The sequence below is a fragment of the Typha angustifolia genome, chromosome 13 (genome assembly GCF_048772165.1).
Source record: "Typha angustifolia cultivar Huaian chromosome 13, ASM4877216v1, whole genome shotgun sequence".
Taxonomy (NCBI): domain Eukaryota; kingdom Viridiplantae; phylum Streptophyta; class Magnoliopsida; order Poales; family Typhaceae; genus Typha; species Typha angustifolia.
In genome coordinates, this window is record NC_133251.1 from 10,977,915 (window position 1) to 10,994,520 (window position 16,606).

Sequence of the window (16,606 nt, forward strand, 5' to 3'; positions counted from 1 at the left end):
GGAAAAGGATTTAGAGAAAGGTTTTATGGTTTCCCGACGAAGGTTGAGGTTTCCGGGCTTTCTATATATATGTCCAAGGGAAGGTTAAGGTCGGTTTTGGTTGGTGCATAATACAATTTTGGGTTAATTACGATTTTGACCCATTTATCGCACCGTATCATTTTCACCCTTCCAATGAAAAAGTGAACAAATACACTCATTAAATTACCTAATTACACTACTAAACAGTAACCTAAAGATTCCATCAGTAAAATATTAAAAGAAAGATTAACTAATTTGATGATAAAATTTACAATTCCCTCTTTCCACTTCTATGACAAGAGTTATAGCATGAATATTGGTGGATTTTGAATCATCGATTAAATATTTTGCTACCTCGTACTTATGCCCAAAACATCTTATATTTAAAAATTTTTAAACCAATCCCTATACTTACAATGAAAGTGTAACTATTAGTTTTTTCTATTAAACTTAAATGAGCGTTATGACTATTTTAATTATTTAGCAGTATTATCTCAAATCTGCAAGTCTTGTCTAACAAATGTGATGGAGTATTTTTGTTATTTTGGCGTATTTAGTTAAGTTTAATAGAAAAAAATAATGATTCACTTAATCACAAGTATAAAAATTAGTTTGAGACTTTTTGAAGTATATATGGGTAAAATAATTTTGGACATAAGCACATGATGGTAAAAATATTGGTTTAGAGTACTTCCTTAAAATTTAAACTATCATACACTAAGAGAACATCTTTGATACACCCAACGAACGAAACTTAAGTATCTGCTTTCATATACCCCAAACGAAGCAAGCTTACCGATAAACTATGTATCTGTATAATTATGAAGGGTATAATTACATGTTATAATAAATATGCTAACTCTTTCTTTTAGTATAAGAAAAAATATTTTATTGATCACGTGAGATCCACTAAGAAGGAATATTTTTTTAAGTGAAGAATTCTAATAAAAATAAATAAGAATGCAAAATTTTAAAAGAACAAAATAAAACAAGAGCTAGTTCATCAATTTTGTTGGGGATGGGTAATGCACTAAGCATGATTTTGAGGGGGTGATAAGCCTTCCACCTAGGCAACTTTTGGTGGAATTGATTAACTATAAAATCTAAGCATCATATCTTTAGGGCACGGGAGGAGCAAGTTCCTTAGTATTTGTAAGCATGCTCTAACAGATTAGCCCTTTAGGCTGAGATAAGGGTGTTGTGTGTACGTAGCATTCTCTTAAGATCTTTTTAAGGTTTGAAGACTCCCTCAGCATGGCTTTTTTGAAGAAGAGATCATTGGAAAGAGTAAATGAGTAAGAGCAAGGCACTTTGGCTAATCTTGACCTCCTATCCATTTGAATCAAAAGCCTTCATTACGAAGAATAATGAATATATTAGATCCGACAATGAAGAGGTTGGGAGACTAGAGCAACCCCATTTGAGTATACGAGAGGTGAGAAAAAGTTGTCAGAGGAGTCGTACCAAGGGTTCAAGAGGTAGTAGTGGTGATGCAAGCTAGGACTAGATTGATGAAATGAGGAGAAAACATGTAGAGGGTTAAATAGTTGGCAAGGAAGATCCACTCCACCTACGTTCGAACGCGATTCTACCTGCGTTCGGATGCGACCTACATGAATTTTATTTTAATAAAAAAAACACTTAATACAATAAGAAAAGATCATAACTAAGTGTATCAGCCCACCACGCTTCTCCCACCTTACCCTCAAGGTGAAAAGTCAGGGAAACGCTCCAAGATATCAGTCTCCAACTCCTATGTCGCCTCATCAAATAGCTTGCCAAGCCACTCAACTAGAATCTCCATCTTCAATCTGATACCATGTCGGCGTCGGCGTCTAGCAAGTACTCGAACTAGCTCTACGATCTCTATCTCCTCCAATGGCTCTGGTAGAACCAATCCAGCAATCTCATGATCTCCAATGCGCTCTCTCAACAATGAAACATGAAAGACAGAGTGCACTCTTGACCCCTTCGATAGCTCCAAACGATAGGCAACCGGACCAATACGCTCTAATACTCGAATGCATCTGCGGTCCAACAGCAAATTGCCTCGATTCTCCAACTCTAGATGGCACTCCAGATCATCCATCACCTCCTACAACAAGCTAAAAATATTTGGGTCAGATATACATGCATACCTCAGCTCGTCAAGGAAGGGAAAGGTAGGAGATGAATAGATTACAAGCTCGGCGGTATCGGGTTGGCGCGATAGTGCATCCGCCGCTCTTTTTTTCGTTCCCTTCTTGTATTGAATTTCATAATCATACCCCAGCAATTTTGTGACCCATTGCTACTGTGCCGGAGTGCGTATGCGCTGTCCCATAAAATATGAAAGACTCTTTTGATCAGTTTGGATAATAAATCATCTACCAATCAAATAAGGTCTCCACTCACGTTCATTGGTGCAGCAATGAGTACAATCTCTATACGATGGTCTACCGCTTTCCTCAGTGGTAACTCCTACGGCTCCTCAAACAGTCCAAAAAACTTATCTAATAAATTAGACATTTCAATGGTAGTACCTGAACTCGTTTGAGGCTCATCTCTTATTGGTCCTAACTGAAGAAGATAGGCCAAACCATATGCACAACGCAGTCCCACCATAGGCTGCATCGCAAAAATCGGCGAAGATCGAACACCATCAAGCCGCACATCTTTGTTTCTTTGTTTATATTTCATCCACATGCTCCAGAAATCAAATGTGACGGGTCCCAAACTTTATAGCCACTGAGCATCAAGGACAATGTCTGCTCCTTGCAATACCAACGGATACAAGTCCACAATGATGTCGTGTCTTTGCACCCGTATATCGACTCGACGACACGAGCTCTCTGCCCTATGCTTCATGTCGTCTCCAATAGCAACGTCAAACTTCGTAATCGGTTCGACATTCAAACCAAATCTCCTAACTAGCCTCTCGTCTAGAAAGTTGTGTGTACTCCCTAAATCGATGAGGATGTGCACACAATGCTTTCTAACGAATCCATCTACTCGTAACGTCCTCGGTGCGGAAGTACCCGAATATACATGTATCGATATTTCAGCTTGGATATCTTCCTCAACGCCCTCCACAACGGCCTCCTCATGAGTCTCCTCTAGACACTCTCCATCATCATTAATCTCATCATCCTCCTCAAGACCATCGTGATACGATTCGGACTTCACCGACGTCATCTCGAGCATGGATTCACTTTAGGGGTGTTTTTGTTTCATGTTTTAGTGTTTAATTTCCATTAAAATAAGTTTTCTGTAAGTCGCGTTCGAACACGGATGGAGTGAGTTCGAACGCGGATAGAGTGAGTTCGAACGCGGTTTGTGAACGGGGTTGTGAACGTGGGTGAAGAGAGTGCACTGTACGTTCGAACGCGGTGCGTTCGAACGCATTGTGAACTCCTACATCGCGTTTGCAAATACCGAGAGGGGCGTTCAATCGCGCGTTCGAACGCTTGCAGTGCGTTCGAACGCCTGCATTGTGTTCGCAAATCCAGAGGAGTGAACTCAGTGCGTTCAAACGCGGTGCGTTTGAACGCGATCTGCCGAGTTCGAATGCGGTCGGCGAAAATTGTATTTTTAGGGTTAATTTTGAGTTGTTGGTTAGCCTTTAAAAGGATGTGGATGGCAACCAAACTGAGGATTGATTATTGAATATTGAGATTGAGTTTTGCCTTGCCTTCTTCGTCTTCTTCGCTCCCGTTCTCTCAATCCCCGGCGACGCCGCTTCTAACCTCCCTCGACCGACCAATTACCCTAGTCCCTTAGAGGTGGCCCTCTCCTCCCCCTTCTTCTAATCTATCCAACACTTGCCCCAACCGTTCCATCAACCATAACCCTTCCACCACCACTTTTTACCAGTGCCACCCCATTAACGCCGGTCCACCTTCAACCACCATTACCTAGAATCACGTGCCTCCATCCACGGATCCAAAATAGATCATCCTGATGTTCATCCACTAAACGGACGATATTTCGAGATCCCCAACTCCGATTTGCCTGAAACTTGATTTGTTAGAAAGCTCTTTTCTGGGGCTACAACATATCAACATTTTACATCTATCCGACAGCGGCATATTTTGGGATCTTATTTCAAAGTTCCGTGCCAAATCTAGTCCAGATCAGAAAATTGGAAGAGATCGAACCTTAGCCTAAGGGGAGATCATATCAATTTGGTATCAGAGTTCCATAGTCTGAGGCATGATCGTATCAAGCTTGATATCAGAGCTCCATAGCCCGAGGCATGATCGTATCATATTGATAAGCATCACACTCCCAATCAGTTTAGAACACCGATGACCGGGGGTGAAACGCTCATCCATCGAAAGCAAATGCCCTTCGCTACTCCACCTGGGCAGGTATGAGAGTTTGAACGGGGGGATCTAGTGCCTCCTCTAACGTTGGAAGAAGGTCTCAAGGGTGGTCGTGGTCTAGTAGTCGCAACCGCTGTTTTTGAAACCGTAGAATTTCCAATCGGCGTTCTAGGTGCAAACCGCCCATCTCGGTTGCCCCAATTGGTTTTCGCTGCCATCTTTAGAGCCCTATGTTTTTGTTCCATCCTCACAGCCTTCTCAAAGGCCTCCTCAAGAGTAGGACATAGAACACGAATATCAGCTTGTATCTCCTCTCGCAACCCTGAAATAAATATACTCATCAATGTATGTTTGGGCCATGGTGGCTCACAACGACTACTAACTCTTTCAAACTCAGGTTGGTACTCCAATACGGTAGTCCTTTGAACCATCTTCCTTAATATGACAGTAAAATCTTCATATGCCGTTGTCCCAAATCTACGTGTAATCCTCCTACAAAAATCAGCCCATCCAATAAATCCATCACCATGAATAATTGATCTATACCGATGCAATGCCGTTCCTTGGAGGTGAAAGCTTGCCATCTAGACTTTTGCATCTTCCGCTGTACCTTGACAATCAAACTATTGTTCAACTTGAAACACCCAATCCGTTGGATCACCGCCTTGGAATTTTGGAAAGTCCAAGCGTGCGGTTCTCCCCCGAATAGCGTTGTCAAGTTCGCGAAACATTCTTGGTTCAGGTCTAAACCTTTGTGCATGTTGATCACCTTCTCTAAATCCTTGAGCACATCCATCACCAACTCCATAGGGATCAAACTCATCCTCATAGTGCTAATCCTCATCATCGATGAAGCGCACCAGTGCCGCACGCCTCTCAGGTTTCACCACCGCCGGTCTTAGGTTTTGTAACGGAGGTGGGGGATGATGTGAAGGCATAGGTAGGAAGGGATCATTGACACTCATATGACGCACCTAGACCTGTGGGGTATCGGTTCGATGAGGTCCCACTGTTGGTCCTTCTTGAAACTCTATTCGTCATCGAGGAGATGACGAACCCAATCGATTCACGACATATTCCTTGAATTTATTGTGATCTTTTTGTATGTTGTCAACTGTATGCAACAATGTTTGGAACATGCCCCTTAGTTCATCCATATTCGAACTTATGAACGTTGGTTGACTCGGTCCTACCGTGATCGCTCCAAAGGAATCGGCCTCACGGTTAGGATCATCGTGCATTGAGTCCTCCCTTATCGGTGTGCTCTTCATAGGTCTCCTTGTTGATGTCATCTTTCTTATTTCAAACATTAATGGAGGTCTGAGGTTCGCCTGTGTTAGGTTTTTATTTATTGGCAATTGTATACAAAATATTCTAAGTGTATTTTTTCATGTATGTGAGCTTTACACAAGTCTAGAATATCTCGAGTTTGAAGAATTGCAAGTTTATTGGAGAAAAGTCGTTGAGTTCACACTGCGTTCGAACTCGGAATCTGCGTTCACACAGACAGAGAGCCGCGTTCACAAATGCGTTCGAACGCGGGTACTGCGTTCACATAGACAGAGAGCCGCGTTCACAAACGCGTTCGAATGTGGGTACTACGTTCACACAGACCAAGAGTGCATTCACAAATGCGTTCAAACGCGGGTACTGCGTTCACATAGACCGGAGCTTCGTTCACAAACGCGTTCGAACGCAATCTGAAGAATTCAACCTATCGCGTTCGAACGCACTTGGGCCCATTCGAACGCACCTGAGATTAAGTCAAGCCGTTCGAACGCACCCGGGTCGCGTTCGAACGCACCTATGAAGTTTGCAATTTATTATATTTTCGTGAGTACGGATAAGACTCGGATTTGGCTCTATCTTGAAGATCATATATAAGGATTGTGAAACCCTATCTCTAGGGTGGTTGAAGAAGATTATTGAAGGAGACTTCTTGAGGCTACATCAGTTCTTCAACGAAGAAGGTTCTACTTATATACAAAAACTTAATCTTACGTTTTAAGGGCTATCTAAACGAAAGATCAATCTCGAGGGCTACTGAGGTTGGACTTCAATCACGAGAAGTAGTGAATCGTAGGTTCTAGAGAGCAAGACTGAGAGGAACAAAGTCGTTTGGATCGACGGGTTGTTTTGTGAGTCAGTCTTGTAACTGCTACTATCATAGTGATTAGTTTTGATCCGAGTATGGATCTGTGATTTTTTTCCCGTTTTGAGTTTTTCCACGTTAAAATCTTGGCGTTCATCTCTACTTTCGTTTTTAGTATTTCTTTCGACTTTTACTTAGGCGAACGAACGATATCATTGCCTAAAGGTTAGATACATACGTGTGTCTAAGGGTTTTTTCAGCCTATTCTAATACCAATTGATAAGGTTCTGCTACCAATGATAAGCTTTGATACCAATTTGATAGATCTGGAATCAAAAGATCGGCTACGGAATAATTCCTTAAGATCTGAATTTATTATAGAAAGTAGTCCGCACAATTGTAGGAAAATATTCTTCAGATATTATCCAATAGTCATAAAATTACGAAACTAATTGGGTTGGATCCATAACACCCTAATCTACAACTTTTGTATTTACTCCCTTCACATATTCTAACTGTAGCAGGGACAAAAATACAGAATAACGTGGGTGATGGTGGTGGTGACGAGTGGAGTGGATATTAGGGTTATGAATGAGTATGGAGATGAGGGTGGATTGTGGAAGTGATTAAAGGAATGATTAAGGGAAGTAGACAAGGAGAACAAAATGGTCGAGATCCCAAAGAAGAGGAAGGTTTCTTGACAGACGAGAGAGATTTGAAGCGAGGAGTGGTGAAGAGGGAGGAGGGAGGAGTCTAGAGAGAAGATAGGAGGCAAAATATCAAGAATCTAATAGCTTAATAAAGTTGGTTGCCATCCACATATTTATAGAGGCTAGCCAACAAGTCCTAAAATAATATGAAATCCTAATTCTAGAGGATTCCCGTCAATCGCGTTCGCGCGCCCGATCGTGTTCGAACGCACTACTTAAATAGCTCAGGATTGTATATATCCATTTTTTTCTTATTAGGGTGAAAGTGATATTAAGTGACTTAAGGAGGTTAAAATATAATTAACCCTTACATCAATTCATTATTGAAAAAGGTGAACGAAAGCATGGTGAAGTGATATGACTTGATCCATAACCTGTTCGAACATGATCTCTACGTTTGAACGCCCCCAGCAAAAATTCTTCTATTTCTTCAAACAAAATTAACTAGATAAATATGCTCATCCCAATGAACCCAATATTGTAAGTAGAGCTACTATAGATCAAGTCATATCACTTCACCACGCTTCCGTTCACCTTACCCTCAAGGTGTCAGCTCGGGATAGCGATCCATGAAGTCGAATTTGGGTATCCAAGTCGCCTTGTCCACTGTGCGTCCTCGCCACTCCACCAAAATCTCTATCACCCACTCGTTTGAGTGCATCGTCTAGCTAGGATCTGAACTGGAATAGGAGTACTCGGTTTCACTTTTGACCTGTCGGTTTCAACCCCTTTTGGCTCGAGTGAAACAGTTCCAATTAGCTCGACGGGGGAAACTCGAGTCTTAAGGATTGAGAAGAGAAAAACGGGATGTATTTGCGCCTCCTCAAGTAAGTCTAGGCGTTGCACCATGAGTCCAATGCTCTTGATCACCTGGTACAGTCCATAAAACTATGGAGCCAACTTTTAATTAGGAACAGATCTAACTGAGCTTTGCCAATATGGTTGGAGCTTGATATAGACCCAGTCCCCAATCGAAAAGGACATCTCTTAGTGCCACTAGTCATAGACTTGCTTCATCCGATTTTAAGCAACCACTAGGTGCATCTTGAGTCTCCTCAATACCTCATCACAATCTCGCAAAATCATATCCACCTCAATTTGGTCGGCTCGGACTAATGGCAAATATGTATACAAGGTTGAAGGTGGCTGACCATAGATGGCCTTGAATGGAGTCATGCCAATGGCCGAGTGAAAGGCCATGTTATATAGCCACTCAACCCATGGCAAATAAGATAGCCACTACTGTGGTCGCTCGTCGATAAAGCACCGCAAGTACTGCTCTAAGCAACAATTTAGCATCTCGGATTGGCCGTCCGTTTGAGGATAATAGACTGAACTCATACGAAAGGTAGTCCCTTAGAGAGCAAATAATTTCTGCCAAAATTGACTCACAAATATAAGATCATGATCTGAAACAATCAATTTTGGCATACCATGCATTTTGGCCACGTCATGCATATAAACCTCCCATGTACGACCATATACCAATATATCATCAAAGAATATCAGCACATATTACCTTAAATGAGGTCTAAAGATATCATTCATTAAGCTTTGAAAGGTGACGGGAGCATTGGTAAGAATACAAGGCATAACGAGGAACTCATAGTGCCCATCATGAGTTTTAAATGTCGTCTTGTGCACATCGGATGGTTTAACTCTGATTTGATAGTATCCCGCCCTCAAATCCAGCTTTGAGAAGTAACATGCACCCGCTAATTCATCCAAATACTCTTTGATCACCGATATGAAATACCGGTCTTTGATGGTGATAGAATTAAGGGCTTGATAGTCCACACAAAACTGCCACGATCCGTCCTTATTCCGTACGAGCAAGACTAGAGAAGAATAGGTGCTTCGACTTGGTCTTATCACCCCGCTAGACAACATCTCTTGGACCATCTTTGTTATAGCCTCCTTTTGGATGAAGGGATGACCTCACATTTGTTGGACCAGCTCCGGACATGATCTCAATGTGATGGTCTTGCGTCTGTGGTGAAGAAAATCCATGTGGCTACTGGAATATATCTTCAAATTTCTACAAAACAGCCTTTAAATCAGTGGGTAAATGCGTTGGATCGTCCACGTCCTTGGCCCCTTCGATGAGTTGCATGAGGAACCTATGGCACCTGTGTTTAGGCAACCCCTCTAGGACTACAGTGCTCACTTGGCTTCTTTGCTTGATGCAACTAGTGGCTGGATCGATTGGCCTTTATGACTAAACTCCATCGTCATGATGGTGAAGTTGAAGGTAACCGATCCAAGATTCCGAAGCCATTGCATCCCAAGCACCAAGTTGGCTTCTTGTAGAGCCAACGGATAAAGATCAATAGCCCTGAATTTGCAACTGGACCTTGTGGCATATGCTGTCCATTCTCAATATGGTGCCATCACTAATAATCATATCAAAGCTATTGGAAGGCTCCGACTCCAATCCCAAATGCCTTACCATCTGAGAATCTACAAAATTACTGGTGCTTCCTAAATCAATAAGAATTAGGACTTTATTTTTCTTGATCATACCTTCGACTTGAAGAGTTTTTGGAGTTGACTCGCCGACAAAAGAATGATGGGAGAGCTTGGCTTGGACTTCAAGCAGGTTGTCCTCTTCGGTTTGACCACCTTCTTCCTCTTGCTACTCCTCAAGATCTTAAATGAGATCATCCTTGATCATCTCCTCTATGAGCATAAGGGCAGTGGACTGTTTGGAGAATTTGTGGCCTGGTGTGAAACATTCGTCACAATAGAAGCATAGGCCTTTCGAGCGTCGATCTTCGATCTTCGCTGTGTGAGGCATCGTCCTATCATCCATGGTTGTTCCCTAGGATTAGGGGCTGTTCGTGGTGGGGTTGGCCGATTGAGGTTTAGCCAAACCCACCCCGAATATTCCACACCCTAGGCCAACAGTCTAGGGTTAGAACGCTGATTGCTAGTGCTCCATGCTGGACAGTGTGTCACCTTCAACTTCTTTGTCTTCTCTTCCATCATTTGAGCCACTGAGAATGCTACCAACAAGGTAGTAGGGACGAGTGATCTTGACTTCCGCTTGAATATCACGACGAAGGCCGGAGACGAAAGTGCTTTTGAGAGCTGAGTCCGACCACCCGTGAACTCGATTTCTAATTCTTTCAAACTCCTTTTGATAGGCTTTGATAGAGGTCTTTTAGGTTAATTTTGTCAAGGTGGCTCGGAAGTCCTCATAGTCAAAGGGTCTGAAACGCATACAAAGCGCGTTGGCGAACTCCTCCCAAGTGGTGAAGGTGCACGCATGATATGCTGCTTGCAACCATCTCATCCGCTACGTCTTCAAGATGGAATGAGGCCAGAAGCATCTTTTGGTGGTCAGGTATCTCTTGATAGGTGAACAATTGCTCCACCCTATAAATCTAATCTAACGGGTCACCATCGCTGAATTTAGGAATATCGACTTGAACGGTGCAAGATTGTAGCATTTGGTCACATTCCTACTCACGTTCTTAGTGAAGTGGCTCTTGATGCTAGACCCTTGGTTGATATGGGGGCTTCTCCTAGTCCTCCCAAGGTTCCTCCTATAAATGTGGGGCCATAGGTGCCCTCGGGTGCAAGGGTGATAAATTGGTGCAGCGCCCGTGAGGTTTGTCACATTGTTGCCATGGTGCCTCCAGGATCGGTCCTCGTCGGCTCCCATCTCTTCGTAAGGGACGATCTTCTCATCTTCGATGATGCTTAGGGGTACACCTTGGAGGATTATGGTTTCTGTTAGCAAGGGTCGTCTTGATCTCCAATAACGTTTACGCCATGAGCACCATGGTTTGCGTGAGATCAGGAAGGTCCTCTGTCCATCCTCGTGAGCTCTATGGGGATGGAGATCTTAACGGAGCCATGTGGTCCATCTCCAAGCCTTGATCACTTGTTTGCTTTTTCACCTTCAATCTAGTGGTGACCATTAGAGTCCAATGAGTGTTGGCTTTGATACTAATTGTTACGAATCGGCTTAATCCAATTCGTAACGGTTCTGGACTAGATTGAGGATGTGACTTTCGAAGGAAGCTGCGTATAATCTAACCGTTGGATCTTCTCAAATTTTTGATATGTTGTCGCTCTTGAAAAGAGATTTCTAATAAATCTACGATCGCAAGGTTTGGATGGATAGATTTTGAGATATCAACTGAATAGTGGTTGAAGGTCAAATAAATCCTAGCTTGATAGCTCTTCAATAGTTAGATAGGTGCTAGGTTAATTCCTTAGAGTGAAGGGGAAGAAGTTATTGTAGAAGAGGGGAATTATGAGTTTGAAAAAACCGACCAAAGACTTAGGCAGTGAAAGAAAGGAGGTAGGAGAGGGCGCTAATGATTAGAGCAAGAAAAGAATGAGATAAAGGCACAATATCGACTTCAATTATCAGATAAACTCCAATCAAGGTTTCCTTTACATATTTATAGAGGCTCACACTAGTGACCTATTAACTAAGTTTAAAAAAACCCTAACAAACCAATAATTTTCACCGCGGTGCGTTCGAACATACTCGATCACGTTTGAACGCGGAATTATAGTTCTTTATCGTTGCAAACGTGTGCAAGCGTTCAAACGATTATGTTCGAACGACCTAATTCCGTTCGAATGCATAATTTACATTCTCTGTTTTTGTGAACATGTGCTGGTGTTCGCATAACCCGTTCGAACTCTGTCCATGCATTCAGACGCCCCACTAGCAAAAATTATTTTATTTTTCAAATAAAATTAATTAGATAAATATGCTCATCCCAATAAATTCAATGTCGCGAGTGGAGCCATTATGGACTGAGTCGTAATAGCTCCTGGCTCTTGGCTTTATATTTGAAAGCTCCAAATTCTAGCTTTCGCCTCCAAATATAAAGTCTCCCGTTGGAGATGCCAATGAATATCTTTAAATTCAACCTTTCTTTTGTCAAATATGATAAAAAAATAACCGATACTTCTTAGCCTAGACCACAAGGAAGTAAACTAATACAAATTAAATTACAAGAGGTGAACTGAAATTAGAGCTAACCACATTGAGGTAAAATGTAATTTTCCCTGGATTATATTACAGTGAAGAAATAACCCAAGCATGGAGATGGTCAAACTAAATAATTCACAATATATAGACTACAACATCTTATGATGTTGCAAAATAGACATGGACATAAACCAAATTCAAATTTAAACTAACTGGTGCTCACTTACACCAATCTTAGAGTAAGCTGTTAAAAGTACAAAATTACCACAGCAAATCCCACCATCAAGAAGAAATTTAAAGTTTTGGTATCATCCAAATATCTAACTATGTAGTTAGCAATCAAATTATCAATACAAGTTCAATTAGAACTTGGAAAAGAAGCTCCCATGTTTCAAATGAATCTAACTCCCTGCTTCAGCAATGCTCTGCAATGTTGGCCTCCATTGGCAATACCTTGTCATCCTACTGGTAGTTGCAATTCCTGTGCTTCCATTGCTTGCATCCAATCCCATGACCTTATCCTCTTGCGTCTCACTTTCCATTACCTGGAACCAAATTGCTCTTAGAAATGGTGAAGATTCTTTTCATTGATCATTAGAGAATCTTCTCTTTTCTTTTTAAGTTAGGCTTAAGTCTCAGTCTAAACCAAATAAAGATACTTTTTGACTACTTTAATCCTCTCCTCCTCTATAAACCCTCCTCTACCCCAAAAGATAAAGAAATAGAATAAGAAAACAAACTATAAACTTCATTTGTTCAGATATCTTTATCCCAACTTTTAGTTAGGATAAGAAAATCAGGATATCTCATCCATTTATTCTAACTTTTTAAGCTATCAAATTGCCCTTTCAGAATGACTATAATATATTAGAATATATTAAAATATATTCATAGGGAAAATGTTTTGATATAGAATGTTTAATTATGATGCTATTTGTGATGATAACTATTATGTGTAAATTACGATAAATTAAAGTTAAATTATTTTTTGGCTAGAAATTCTAAAAATAATCATGATATGATAATATAATTGTTGTAAAATAAAATTAGAATCTCTATTTACTTTTCAAACTATGTCTTACTCTTTCTAAAAATAATAATATAATAAATATCTATTTACATTAGAATATGATTATTTAAGTAGGAAAAGGGCATGAAGTTTAATTTGATCAAACATCATCTTATATCAGCATTTATATCTTTATTCGCAACCAATAACCTAATAAAAAATTAAGATAAAAAAGTTTATCTCTGAATAAGTCTATATTGTATCATAACTTAAACTTTTTTTTGCAACGGTTTCCTTTTCGGTTAGCTCATCCTTAAACCTAACTCCAGTAAAATAATATATAAACAAAGTTAGGAATAGTAATTAACCATACCTTTTAATGTCCCTAAAACATGTATAATTGGTTAGAGAATCATTTATAGGAACAGTTTAATTCTCTTAATTTCCAAATATCTTGCCTAAACTATCATTGCATGGTATATTTTGGTCAGAAAATGCATCACGGCTTTTGTTTCTAAATAATATCAGATATAAATCATAATTACTAAAATATAGAATGTGATGCAAAAAAAATATCCCCTAAATTCTTGTTCCAAAATTTTGATGTCAGGTGATAAACTTCAACTTTTATTTAAGCAATTAAAGTAACGTAATCAGCAGATTAAGAAATACAGTGCGAATATTAAAGCCATAGATTGAAGAAATATAATACAACGACGTAGTCTTAGATGCCGTCATATGTATAGGTATAATATTAAGTATGGATTATTTATTACTGTGGATTTCTTCAAGCTAGTTCAACGATCAGGAAGAGATGGTCCAATAATCTCCTTGCATTATTTTTCTTCTAAATTAAAAGCTTAAGACTTGGGCATTATTTTATATAGATCTTACCCCCTCCCTCATACATATATATATATATATATATATATACACACACACGTAGGAAAGTTGATGAAATGGATTCGAATTAGTTTTCTATGTATTGTGCTAAGTCATTGTGCCTCATTTTAGTCTTATTTTCCTTTATAGATAGTTAATACTTTAATAAGTATTCGTTTAGTAATTCCATGGCCAGAAACAAAGGAATCCGGTGGGAAGTTGTGGGAAAAGGTAGGGTTGCTATCATAAGATAAGGATAGTTGCACTTAATTATCACAAATTATATATGGTGAGGAACTTGACTTGTCGAATACATGCTAGTAAATCTACTGTACACATTCGACGGTTTCAATCATGCTTGCTCTAATTTTTCGAGTTTCATGAATTTACTTTCAAGTGTGGTTAGATTTGTCGGATTTGTGTGATTGATGTGCTTGCGGACCAAATATTACCTTAACTCTCGTTATGATAAAGATCATCTATGGCAGAGATTATCACTAAAAACCCTCTCTAAACATTGAGATTGATAAAAATTTATCAGAGTATTATACGTGCATAATTTAGATTCATTATAATCTATAGCACGAGTCATCATAATTGCATACTCTTATATTGCCACATGGACACCATGTCGCCATGGCCGGTGCTATAGATGGTGTCCACATGACAATATAAGAGTATGAAATTATGATGATCAGTGCTATAAATTATTGTGATCCAAGCAGTAGATCATAATTAATCTAATTTTTGGCCAAACTAGCCTTCCTAATCTACACTTCAAAGTTTATATAAGCGATTTTTAAATATAATTTGCCGACACAATTAAGCGATTTATATGGAAATTTTTAAATCACTCATAAAATTGGTAAGTCTAAGAAATTATTTTTTTCTATATAAACCGTTTTCACAATCAACAATTTATGTAAAAATCATTGAACTGGAAAACAATTTTATATAAAAGAATTTCTCCAAACTTAGACAAATTTTCTTTCTTATTTTAAACTTTCTATATAATCCATTAACGACTTCTATTTCAAAACTATTGACGGGACAACGATTTCAATCGCACATAATTTTATAGATAAATCTAAAGTGAATTAAACTCCTAAAGACAGACTTAAAATAGTAAAAAAAAGAACCTTGGGCAAAGTTGGGTGCAGAACTATTACTTAGCATTATTTATTTTAATTTTCTACTGGTTTCTTCTTCCGTCTAATTGTCCGAAAGAGACAAGACGCTGTGACGAACGACGGCACATAGACGAGCACGCCACCTTATACGTATCCTACGGAATTCCCGGGCAAACAACCAAAAAATAAAAATAAAAATAGAAATTCTAAACTACTATATATACGTTTATTATCCCCAATTTACCCCTAGGAAGACAAGATATTTACCATTTCGGACGATCCACTCTCTCCACGGCCACCGGCAGCATCGCTCTCCTGCTGCTTGATCTTCCGCTTCCTCTCGTGTCTCAGCAACGTGCTAAGCTTCACACTCCTCTTCGAACCAAACACCTTGAGCACCTCTGCAGATCGAGGGAGGGAGATATAAGTAAATATGAAGCAAAATGGAAGGGTGAAATGGTCACAACAAACATGCATGCCTTCGAAGCTGACGAGGCGGTAGACGTGGCCGATGAGGAGGGTGTCGTCCGGGCGGAGCAGCTTAAGATGCTGCACCGCCGGCGCGGCGTCGCTGCTGTTGCCGTTGTTGCTATTGGATGGGGCGGTGGTGACTATGACGGCGACGTAGTGGCCGGGGTTGGAGGCCATGACGTGGCTCGCTGTGAGCGGCCAGTATATCCTCTCCGTGTACCCTCCTGGGTGTTGGATCACCGCCGTTGCTGTCTCTGCCGCTTGGCAATTCCCCATCTCTCTCTCTCTCTCTCTCTCTCTCTCTCTCTCTCTCTCTCTCGAACTAGAAGCGTAAATCTCTTCTTTGGTACAAGTATATATATATAGGGCTGGAAAGGATGGAAAAGAGATTAGAAAGAGGAGACTTTTCATTTGAAAGAGTTTATATGTCAAAGGAGGTCGGAACGCACTTGCTACATGGAACCAACGGCAGCCCGGGCTGTAGGAACTTTGTGCATTCGAGTTACTTGTCTGCTTCTGATTGGGCCATCAAGTATCTTCCTTTAGTGGCTGTGAGACACGTGGTACAGCCTTGTTGATTGTTACCGTGTGATGGAGTTGGGTTTGAGTGCGTCGGACTCAACTTAAAGAAATCATTTTAAAGGATATATGGGTCGGTATAGTTTGGAAGATGTAAGGGTTGTTGATTTCGTTCAAAACAGGAGTCGGAAATTTCCCACTCTGCACGACTGCCGTAAGTCGTAGCTGGCCTACCGAACGGTTCGGATTTAGATTCTTGGTCTTGGATAGATGTACTGCACCACCATTTAATTCTACTTTAATTCTATTTACTAGGCATGGATTCCTTCTCTAGCTAGCTTTCACGTCCGTATGTGTGTATGTGTTACTACTACTTTGATGCGTTGTGTTTGCAAAAATATAAAACAAACATTTAAATAAATCCAAAATTATTTGGAGGGTATGGGGTTGATGTCAAGGTGGTCCTATAGTTATAGAGTTGCAAATGAACATGTGGCAGGGAAAAGTAAAA

At 40.2% G+C, this 16,606-nt stretch overlaps 1 protein-coding gene across 1 annotated transcript; it reads right to left on the minus strand.

Annotated features, from left to right (window-relative positions):
• Nucleotides 1–12,345: 12,345 nt before the first annotated feature.
• LOC140773388 (uncharacterized) lies at nucleotides 12,346–16,165 on the minus strand. The gene is made up of 4 exons (XM_073115910.1): nucleotides 16,026–16,165; nucleotides 15,585–15,944; nucleotides 15,373–15,506; nucleotides 12,346–12,629 (listed from the first exon to the last, which is right to left on the minus strand). The coding sequence occupies exons 2-4, from the start codon at nucleotides 15,850–15,852 to the stop codon at nucleotides 12,486–12,488; spliced, it is 546 nt and encodes a 181-aa protein (XP_072972011.1). The 5' UTR covers nucleotides 15,853–15,944; nucleotides 16,026–16,165; the 3' UTR covers nucleotides 12,346–12,485.
• Nucleotides 16,166–16,606: the final 441 nt, after the last annotated feature.

Coding starts and splice junctions, on each gene's coding strand:
- LOC140773388 (XM_073115910.1), bottom strand. CDS start 15,852: ATGGGGAATTGCCAAGCGGCAGAGACAGCAACGGCGGTGATCCAACAC. Junction 15,507..15,584: donor CCGCCTCGTCAGCTTCGAAG/GCATGCATGTTT, acceptor CTCGATCTGCAG/AGGTGCTCAAGGTGTTTGGT. Junction 12,630..15,372: donor AGAGTGGATCGTCCGAAATG/GTAAATATCTTG, acceptor ATTTGGTTCCAG/GTAATGGAAAGTGAGACGCA.